The 10,201-nt window shown below is 49.7% G+C and overlaps 1 protein-coding gene across 3 annotated transcripts; it reads left to right on the forward strand.

Moving 5' to 3' along the window:
- The first annotated feature begins 3,597 nt into the window (after nucleotides 1-3,597).
- On the forward strand, nucleotides 3,598-8,923 carry LOC103188101 (carbohydrate sulfotransferase 8). Of its 3 annotated transcripts, none has more exons than XM_007907950.2 (4): nucleotides 3,598-3,923; nucleotides 5,047-5,207; nucleotides 6,040-6,077; nucleotides 7,003-8,923. In XM_007907950.2, the coding sequence occupies exons 2-4, from the start codon at nucleotides 5,093-5,095 to the stop codon at nucleotides 8,167-8,169; spliced, it is 1,320 nt and encodes a 439-aa protein (XP_007906141.2). In that variant the 5' UTR covers nucleotides 3,598-3,923; nucleotides 5,047-5,092; the 3' UTR covers nucleotides 8,170-8,923. The 3 variants fall into 3 exon arrangements, with proteins under 3 accessions (XP_007906141.2, XP_042196298.1, XP_042196297.1); XM_042340364.1 differs by lacking the exon at nucleotides 3,598-3,923 and adding an exon at nucleotides 4,538-4,592; XM_042340363.1 differs by lacking the exon at nucleotides 3,598-3,923 and having other exon boundaries at nucleotides 5,019-5,207.
- Nucleotides 8,924-10,201: the final 1,278 nt, after the last annotated feature.

Below are 10,201 nucleotides of genomic sequence, written 5' to 3' on the forward strand. Positions count from 1 at the left end.
TAATCCTTGCATTTGATATAGCTGCATATGTTACTGCATGGTAAACTATCACCGCGTTACTGTATGTATGTATATTGGGTGGCAGGGAACAGGGCTGAGGAGATGTCTGTCACTGAGATAGTCACTGTCACTGAGACAGTGACTGTCACTGAGATACGCGTTCCTTAATCTGCCCCTGTCTGTTGCTGGGAGCCCAGGAAATCCTGTCATTGTTGTAGAGGATCCCAATGGGCTGCCCCTTTTATGCTGTGTCCAGCGGTGGGGGGGAGTGGGCAGGTAATCCCAGGAGCAGCAGAGGAGATCTTTGCTTCTCCAAATACACCATGATTTCCCCCCATTTAATGCACAACCTTCCCACACCGTCCGCAGACCAAGATTGACACCAGAAACTACTAATGGGAGCAGCTGATTAGTTTTATCAGTATTAATAACAATAATATATAATAATCCTTGCATTTAATAAAGCGCTTTATTACATCATTGAGATGACTCAAAACGCTTCACAGAATATACTGTAAAAAATGCTGCCCTCCATTCAGTAAAGCTCAGAACCATTGAGCTGCTGAAGTCAATACAGTTGGATTTACTGACAAGCTGGTGATTTTGAACAGGTCGGGGTTTGGGGGTGGGGGTGCTGTAGCAAACATGAACTGATGAAAATTAAATTTTTATGTAAATATCATTTCCACTTATTTCACTTTTGTGATTTTCCCACCCATTTCTTTCCTTCTCTTTTAACAAGGTCAAGGCTTCATCAATGATTTAAGTAACTTCCATCTCTGTGAGTTGCCGTTAACATTTAAATCTCATTCATTCTCAGTAGTAGCATGACAATTAAGCAGAGAGTGGCTCAGTGCCTGACGTCTGCTCGCTCGCAGGGTTAGAGAAAGAGCTGAGGTTTCTACAGCACCACATCACAGCACAGACTCAAAGCATTTCAGAGATAATTACTGTCAGGTTTAAAGGCTACTTTATGTAGGTGAAAGCAGCAGCTATTGCACACAGCGAGATCCCTCACATACTGTCTTTACATCTATAATAGTAATAATAATAATCCTTGCATTTGATATCGTGCCTTATCCATATCATTGAGACGTCTCAAAGTGCTTCACAGAATATATTGTAAAGTGAATTGACTGCATTTTGTGGGTGAAACATGGCAGCCAATTGCACACAGCACACAGCAGTGTCCCACAAACACTCGTGGATTGAGTGATCAAATACATTTTTTTAAAGTGATCATTACCCCCGGTAAGTGATTCGCCAATTGACTAACAATCAATAGCCCTTCCCCCCCACCCAAATTGGAGCTCAGAGTCCTGATGTGGAGCTTGAACCGGAACCTTCTGACCCAGAGAGTAGAGCTGGAGCCTGAGCCAGGCTGCTTATTGATGAAGATACAGGAAAATAGTTCACAGTGATGAAGGGATCACATACCAGGGAACACAAGTTATACATGAGCAGCAAATTCAGGCAGGACTTTCACACAAAGCTCATAAACTTGTGCAATAAGTTACTGGAAGGCCCATAAAATACACAGTCAATCCACTTTACAATGTATCGTGTGAAGCACTTTGAGATAGCTCAACTATGTGATAAGGCACTATATCCAATGCAAAGATTATTATTAAGGGCAGAGAAGCAGACAGCACAGATTTCAATAGGCATGTAGGAGAGAGAAGGGGTTAGGATGTGAGAAGATGGATCTTAAAGAGCTTTTCCAGCTCCTACTAATTGGTATATTCACAGCTCAGGGTTGGACATTAGTAGTGCGTACCCTAGAAGTGAATGGTAGGGGGTTAAGACATTGGGAGTGAATGGGAAGGGGGTTGGGACATTAGGCCATGTAACAGAGAATGTCAAACCATCACCAAGGGAATGAAAGAAAAGCAAAGACCTTCAAGAGAAGGGGGAGCAAATACCACAGAGAACGACCCGGTGAACCTTCACAAGGCAGCAGGCTGTGATGGCATGGAAGGTTCTGGAGACAGATGTCCTAGAAACACTGGTGTGCCAAGAAAATCCCACATCAGACAGGTGCTATGATTCACCACCGCTGCCATGGTAACCATCTCCCTGGAGCTTGCCGCTTTATTTTGGAAGCCAGGCTGTGTGAGAGGCATCCGGCAAGCTTTGATATCACCTCTGCCAACTACATTCCCAATGTGTGTGTGTGTATTTGTGTATTTGGGGTGGGAGGGGGGGCACGGTGGAGAGCTGTGTGTATGTGGGGAAGAGGCTGTGTGTGCGTGGGGACCTGTGTGTGTGTGTGGGGGGGCTGTATGTGAGTGGGGGGGCTATGTGTTGGGGGGAGGCTGTATGTGTGGGGGATAGAACTGTGCTTGTGGGGGATAGAGCTGCGTGTGTTTATGCGTGTGTGATGTGGGCCTGTGTTCTGTGCGGTAGGGGTCTGTGCGTGTGTGTGTGTGGGGGGGGGGGGGGGGGGGGGGGGGGGATGCAGGCCGGGGTGAGGGGACACATGGCTGTAAGCAGTAATTATTTAAGCTGCTGTATTATATTATTAATGGAGAAAGAGTGGAGAATCACAGTCTCTGAGCTCCTCCAAGGATTTTGCTATGAATAAAAATGAGAATGAATTCTCTTTGGCTGTCATGTTTCACTCACAAAATACAGTCAATCCACTTTACAGTATATTCTGTGAAGCGTTTTGAGATGTCTCAATGACGTGATAAGGCGCTGAAATGCTGTTACTGTCCAGCGCCTTGGGACGTCCTCCCGACTTGAAAGGTGCTATACAAATCTAATGTTGTTGTTGTTGTATCAAATGCAAGGAATATTATATTACTATTTTCTGAGCTCAGTGTGAAGAATCTCTGAAATAAAAGTGATTACAAACTAACTTCACAGCTGATGTTGATGGGAATTCAGGCGACAATTCCAACACATTGTAACATGTTCCCAGCAATAAACTCAGGAAAGCTCTCCAATTTCCCTCTCTGTCACCATCTCCCTCTCTCTCTGCCCTTCCTTTCTCCCTCGGCTTCAGTCTCATGATTGCCCTCTGTCTGTTTTTCTGTCTATCTGTCTCGCTTTGTCCTGTGTGTGTGTGTGTGTTTGTGCCGCTCTCTACCCTCTGTCTGTCTCTCCTTTGACTCTATCCCTGTGCTCTTTCTCTCTCTCTGCCCCGTTTGTCTCTCTGTATCTCCTGCTCTTTTCTCACTCTCCGTCCTGTGTTTCTCTCTCTCCCTGTGCTCTCTCTGTCTGTCTGTCTGTCTGTCTCACTCTGTCCTGTTTCTCTCTCTCTCTGTTCTCGTCTGTCTGTCTGTCTCACTCTGTCCTGTTTCTCTCTCTCTCTGTTCTCGTCTGTCTGTCTGTCTGTCTCACTCTGTCCTGTTTCTCTCTCTCTCTGTTCTCGTCTGTCTGTCTGTCTGTCTGACTCTGTCCTGTTTCTCTCTCTCTCGGTTCTCGTCTGTCTGTCTCACTCTGTCCTGTTTCTCTCTCTCTCTGTTCTCGTCTGTCTGTCTGTCTGTCTCACTCTGTCCTGTTTCTCTCTCTCTCTGTTCTCGTCTGTCTGTCTGTCTGTCTCACTCTGTCCTGTTTCTCTCTCTCTCTCTCTCTGTTCTCGTCTGTCTGTGTGTGTCTGTCTGTGTGTGTGTGTGTGTGTCTGGCTGCCGGTTGCTATGTCTGGACAGGCTGTGTATAGCGCTGCCGGGGACCAAGCAGGAGCGCTCAGTGCTGTGTGTGGTTCAGCATCTCACTGACTGGCTCCCGCCATCACTCGCTGTGTCTCTGCTTCCATCGCTTCCAATTGTGCGTCCGTTTCTTCTGGAGACACAGAGCCAGAAAGTAGCGGAGATCGCAGCTCAGCGGGTGTGAGGGAGAGGGATAGAGAGACACACACAGGAACGCTCAGTGCGGAGTAACTCAGTCTGTCTCAGCTCCACACAACCCACAGCTGTCAGGTCAGTGTCAGTGTGTGTGAGTGTGAGAGCGTGTGAGAGAGACTGAGCGAGTGAGTGAGTGAGTGAGTGATGAAGTGAGGATTGGAGAGGGTGAGTGAGGAAGTGAGTGTGTTTGTGAAAGAGATGAGAGTGAATGAGGGAGGGAGAGAGTCTGAGAGTGAAAGTGTGTGTGAGAGTGTCTGAGTGAGTGAGAGTGGAAATGCCTGTGTGTGAAACCCAGAGCAAGTGCTTATGTACGTGTGTTTCGGTGAATGCGAGTGAGTGTGAGAGTGAAAGTGAGTGTGAGAGTGAGTGTGAGATGTCACAGTTACAAAGGGAAGTAAGGTTGTATTAACCAGTTGTGTACCGGGCTCTGGAAATTCTTAAATTTATTATTTAGTTGAAAGTTGCCGATTTATACAAATATTATTATTAAACGCAAAGCACCGCAGATGCTGGAAATCTGAAGCAAAACCAGTAGTGGCCGCGAACACTCCGCGGGTCAGACGGCACTGTGGGGAGAGCGACGGGAGTCAACGTTTGGGATCCACGATTTCGTCAGAACGTTGTCTCACTTTCCTCTCTCCATAGATGCTGTCTGACCCTCCCGCCGAGTGTTCGCAGCCACTGCTGGTTTTTGCCGATTTATTCGTTTGCCGGACGCGGAGCGTTTATATCGGGGGATTTAATGTGAGTGCGGGGGGGGGGGGGGGGGGGGGGGGGGGGCTGTGTATGTTTATTATACAGAATAGCAGTATGTGTGTATATTTGTGTCAGTGTGTGTCTGTGGGTGTGTCACTTTGTGTGTGTGTGTGTGTCACTGTGTGTGTGTGTGTGTGTCTGCCTGTGTGTGTGAGTGAGTGTGTGTCACTGTGTGTGTGTGTCTGCCTGTGTGAGTGTGTGTGTCTGCCTGTGTGAGTGTGAGTGTGTGTGTCTGCCTGTGTGAGTGTGTGTCACTGTGTGTGTGTCTGCCTGTGTGAGTGTGTGTGTCTGCCTGTGTGAGTGTGTGTCACTGTGTGTGTGTGTCGGCCTGTGTGAGTGTGTCACTGTGTGTGTGTCTGCCTGTGTGAGTGTGAGTGTGTCACTGTGTGTGTGTGTGTGGGGCACCCTGTTCACTGCTCTGGGTGATGTGCTGTGTGTGTAGGTTGTGGGGCCAGGCTGCCGGGCACTGCCCTCACAGCGGGGACACCATGGCTGCCACGAGGGTGACCTGTCTCTTCATCTTCGTCCTGCTCTTCGGGGCCTTCGGACTCCTCGTCTTTAGCCGCCTACAAGACCTGAGCCACATTCTCCCCCCACAGACAGGTCAGCCATCACTCCCCACTCCCTCCCCCCTCTCCCTCTTCTCTCTCTCCCTCCCTCTCCCCTTCCTCCCACACTCTACGTGACTCCTCCCTCCCTCCCTCCCGCGCTCTCCTGATGAGCCATACAGCAGATGGAGGGAATGGTTCACTGTTGCGCAAACAGGAGCAGAGATACAGACATTAACTGATACACTAACACTCCACTGCTCTGTGTTCTGTCCCTAAGCGACAGGATGGTGACGGGGTTGAATTCTGTCCAATTACACATCTCTGGAGGTGTGGGGAGCAACTGCCCCCTAACACATCAACAGCCCCCCTCCCCCTCCCCATCCCCTCCCCATCCCCTCCCCTCCCCATCCCCTCTCCTCCCCCCGGGGGTTTACTGCTCAACCACGCAAGTGAGAGGCTACGTGGAACGAGGGTCTCACAGAACGTCTCCTCCCTCCCCAGCCCCCCTCCTCCCAGCACCAGCCCGTGTCTCAGCTCCAGGAACAAAGCTCTGATGTCTTTACAGCCAAGTTTCCAGCTGAATTCTCTACGAGCTCCTGAGGGGAATAATAAACACATCCTGTGATTACACTTCTTCACAACACCCCGCAGCTCAGAGGCCAATTCACTCTGTGACTAACTCCATCCTCCCCCTCCAGAACCCAATGTGTTTATTGTACCCGAGTACACCCCCCCCTACACTGTCCGTCCACACTCCGAAGTCAGGGTTAGAGACACAGTAAAACTCCGTCTACACTGTGCCCTCAGACTGGATTGGATTTGGTGCTTTGGTGAAAGGTGGGTGTGTGACCCTGTGGATGTGACTAGTGACTTGTGTGTTGCAGGAGTCCTGGTCGGAGTGAAGGTCAGACACATCAGGAAGGTAGGAATCAGCCTGTCACCACTAACCATTCCCCATGCTCATTTACAGTGAAGCTTCTCTTGCTTAGGTCACCTATAGACAGTCACTACACTTTACTCTACTCCCTGTGAAGCGCTATGAGACGTGGAACACACAATATTACACACAAGGAGTATTTATTATTATCTGGACAGGAATTTAATGTTTGTTCAGAATCATAAAGGTGGACATCGCCCTCTGCTGACGACTGGACACATTATACAGACATCCACAGACACACACACAGACACACACACACACAGGGGCAATAACTAGTGGGTTCCAACCCCACCACAATAAAAGTTTTACATTTAATATGTAATATTATGTCAGGAGCATGGCCCAATTCTTCTCCATGTTAGGAGGATGTGGCAAAGTCCTTCACAGGATTTACTGCAAAGTGTAGTGACTTTGTGATTTGTAGGCAAACACGGGTGTTCATTTGTGCAGAGCAATGTCCCAGAAGCAGCAACATCAGGGACTTTGAGCTCACAGTCCAGGCTGACACTCATTATCAGAGATGCTGTCCTTTGGATGACTGTCTTTAAACCAAGCTCCTAACTGTACCTGTTCACATGGACATCAGATCCCGTGACGCACGCTGTTTCTCTCAGTCGGTGTGCCCATCAAAAAAACCCAGATAAGTAATTGGTTGCTTGTCTCATGGCTGGTTTGTTGTTGCTTGTGGGAATTGTTTGCTGAATTTGTCTATGAAAATAGTCACTACACGTGACAGATTTCCTGGGGGGCACTGTGGCATTGCAGACAGCCCAGGAAAGCAACAGCTGTTTTTCTCTTGTATCAGTTTGTTTATATTTTACGCACTGTGTGAAGGTCGTTGTATAAGGGCAAGTTGTTGTTTCAAAATCTTGTGTTGAAATATTTTAAATCTGACCCTCCCTCCCAGGCCTCAGGCCGCTGGATCCCCCCTGGGGGAAAGGGTGCGGTGGCCTTGACAAGACAACCATGGCCTCTGCATCTCTCCTGGCCTGAGCTCAACACCACAAGCTTGAGGCAGAGAATTCCCGGATCCAGCCTGGAAAAAGGCGAGAGGGAGCGAGAGCTGAAGCCTCACACTAGGCCTGGGGACAGGGAGTGGAGCCCAGGCCCAGGCCCCAGCCTGCCACGCCGGCCTCACCGCCGCAGGAGGAAGCTGTTGAACGAGCAGGAGAAGATGCCAGAAGCTGAGGAGCAGCGGCGACTGCAGGAGGTTCAGCTGAGCCGCAGGCGGCTGGTGCAGCAGATGTGCCTGAGGGTGCAGGGCCAGAACTTGGGTGTGGGCCGGAGTCTGGGCCTAGGCCGGAGCCACCTTTCCCGGGTGTATGTGGAGGACAGACACGGGCTACTGTACTGCGAGGTGCCAAAGGCCGGCTGCTCCAACTGGAAGCGTGTGCTGATGGTGCTGAGCGGCCAGGCCTCTGATCCTGACCACATCCGGCACCAGGCTGTGCACTACAGTAACGCACTGCGCCGGCTGGATAGCTTTGACCGTGCGGGGGTGGAGCACAGGCTGCAGACATACACCAAGGCCCTGTTTGTCCGCGAGCCCTTCCAGCGCCTGGTCTCGGCCTTCAGGGACAAGTTTGAACATCCCAACGCCTATTACCACCCGGTGTTTGGCCGGGCCATCATCAGCAAGTACCGGCCTAACGCGACACAGGAGGCCCTGGTCTCAGGGTCCGGCGTCACTTTCTCCGAGTTTGCCCGTTACCTGCTGGACGGGGGACGGCCGGTGGGGATGGACATTCACTGGGAGGGTTATGGCCGCCTGTGTAGCCCGTGCCTCATTGACTATGATTTCATTGGCAAGTTTGAGACAATGGACGAGGACGCGGCCTACCTGCTCCGCCTGCTCGCTGCCCCCGGCAATCTGACTTTCCCCCGCAACAAGGACCGGCACCCTGGCGACAAGCGCACCGGCCCCGAACTCACTCACCACTACTTCTCCCGGCTCTCAGCCGCCCAACGCCAGGGCCTCTACCAGCTCTACTCCACTGACTACCTGATGTTCAACTACTCAACACCTTTCAGCAACAACAACTTGCATTTATATAGCACCCCTCATGCAGGGTAGAGTTCCAGAGCCCTTTAGCAGCACCCAGCGAGTGTGAGTGACACTGAGTGTGAGCCACCCCGAGTGTGAGCGACACCAAAGTGTGAGCGACACCGAGTGTGAAACACTGAGTGTGAATGACACAGAGTATGAGTGTGAGTAACACCAAGTGTAAGCGACACCAAGTGCGACCGTGAGTGTGAGCGACGCTGAGCGTGAGTGTGCATCGAATGTAAGCGACACCGAGTGACAACAAGAACTTGCATTTATATATCCCCCCTCAGCAGGGTACTGTCCCAGACAGTGTGCGTGTGCTAAGTGTGCATGTGCACCAACAGGGAGTGTGGACAGAGTGTGAATAGTTAGAGCCTGTCAGGCAGCCGTATTTTGCCATGAGAGCGACACCAGAAATGGTGAGATTTGTGCCATGTCAGGGCTCTGTCACACCCTCTGTCAGAGAGAATGGGGGTCCGCGGTGCAGAGACAATGAGCTACTTTGTAAATAGTATTTATTGACGCGCAGCACCACCTCGTGCGAACACAGCAGTACTGCACGAGTGGTACTACATTCAGCCTGTGGCTGGGACCCTTCCCATGGTTTGTGTTAACAAAAGTAACGACTTGCACTTATATAGCGTCCTCCTCGCAGGGTTGCGTCTCAGAGTGCTTAACAGTGGTGGAGCCTGACTCTGAGCCGGAGTGGGAAGGGGTAAAGGTGACCGCAAACACAGTCGAAAAGGAAGATTTTCAGGCGGGACTTGAAAAAGAGGAGATAGGGGGCAAGGCAGAGGCATTGAGGGAGAGTGTTCCAGAGTTTCGGGGCATAGTGGTTGAATGTGCGACTCCAATGGTGGAGCAGAGGGTGCAAGGGACAAGCAGGAGGCCGGTGCCACGCGAGCAAAGGCGCTGGGTGTGAGGAAATCAAAGCAGTAGGGAGGTGCCAGGAGTGAAGAGATTTGAACACGAATGTGAGGATCTTGAAGTCGATTTTACTCAGATAAACCTGTGCCTGAGTAAAATTAACCCCATTTTACTCAGTTATTATATTCTGTAAAGTGTCCGATCCCCAGAAAGATGAGATGTGAAATGGTCTGGGTAATTCAGGACTTTTCCAGGAAATAAGACATCAATGGCCTTGGAAAGGGCTGTGAGAAGCTACATTAATAAACCAAAACTGGTTTCTCTGGTGAGAGAATTGAGGACTGTAGGTTGTTTTCCTGCAGCAGGTGGTGGGAATGTGGCATTCACGCCCCCAGAGGGCAGTCCAGGCCAAATCCATTAAAAAATTTAAAAAGCAAATAGATAAATTCCAGATAGACAGGGTTATCAGAGCACATGGCCAGAGGGTGGGAAATGTGGATCCGCCACGATCTTGGGAAATGGTGGCACAGGCTGAATCGTCTCCTGTTCCTAATACTTATATAATATAATATAATATGTATATAATATGTATTTATAATATGTAGCTCAGTGGTTAGAGCACTCGCTTTGCAAGCGAGAGACCCAAGTTCAATTCCCGGCAGAGGGCGAAACCTTGGGCAAGTTTCCTTACTCCACACAGAGCCTAATAATAATCCTCCAAAACCAAAAACAACAATAAAATCTGTCATTTTCAATCTACGACTGTTTGTGGGACATTGCTGTGCGCAATTGGCTGCCGCGTTAGCCCACAAATATACAGTCAATTCACTTTACAGTGTGTTCTGTGCAGCGCTTTGGGATGTCCTCCCGACGTGAAAAGCGCTATATCAAATGCAAGGATTATTATTATTATTATTATTACTTGTAGATGGTCAAAGCACCAAGATTGGGAGACTGTGGGTTTAGGTGTCGGCAGAGACCGGGAAGTATTTCTTTACACAATGCGAGGGATATGAACGTGATTACTGGGGCGGGGTGGGGAATGACAGTTTGAGGAAGGTGTGGATTCTAGAAGAGATAAAATGGGTCGAGGTTCATATAATCCTCTTGATCTCAGTTTAGGTAAAATCATAATTATGTTTTAGAATTGACTATGGACACAAGCATTGCTGGAGGCTCCAGTGCAGACTGT

The sequence above is a fragment of the Callorhinchus milii genome, unplaced genomic scaffold (assembly GCF_018977255.1).
Source record: "Callorhinchus milii isolate IMCB2004 unplaced genomic scaffold, IMCB_Cmil_1.0 Scaffold14, whole genome shotgun sequence".
Classification (NCBI taxonomy): domain Eukaryota; kingdom Metazoa; phylum Chordata; class Chondrichthyes; order Chimaeriformes; family Callorhinchidae; genus Callorhinchus; species Callorhinchus milii.

Excerpts from the sequence above, each read along its gene's own strand:
- LOC103188101 (XM_042340363.1), top strand. The coding sequence starts at position 5,030 with ATGTGCTGTGTGTGTAGGTTGTGGGGCCAGGCTGCCGGGCACTGCCCT. Across the intron at positions 5,208-6,039 it reads CATTCTCCCCCCACAGACAG|GAGTCCTGGTCGGAGTGAAG; the intron begins GTCAGCCATCAC and ends TGTGTGTTGCAG. Across the intron at positions 6,078-7,002 it reads AGGTCAGACACATCAGGAAG|GCCTCAGGCCGCTGGATCCC; the intron begins GTAGGAATCAGC and ends CCTCCCTCCCAG.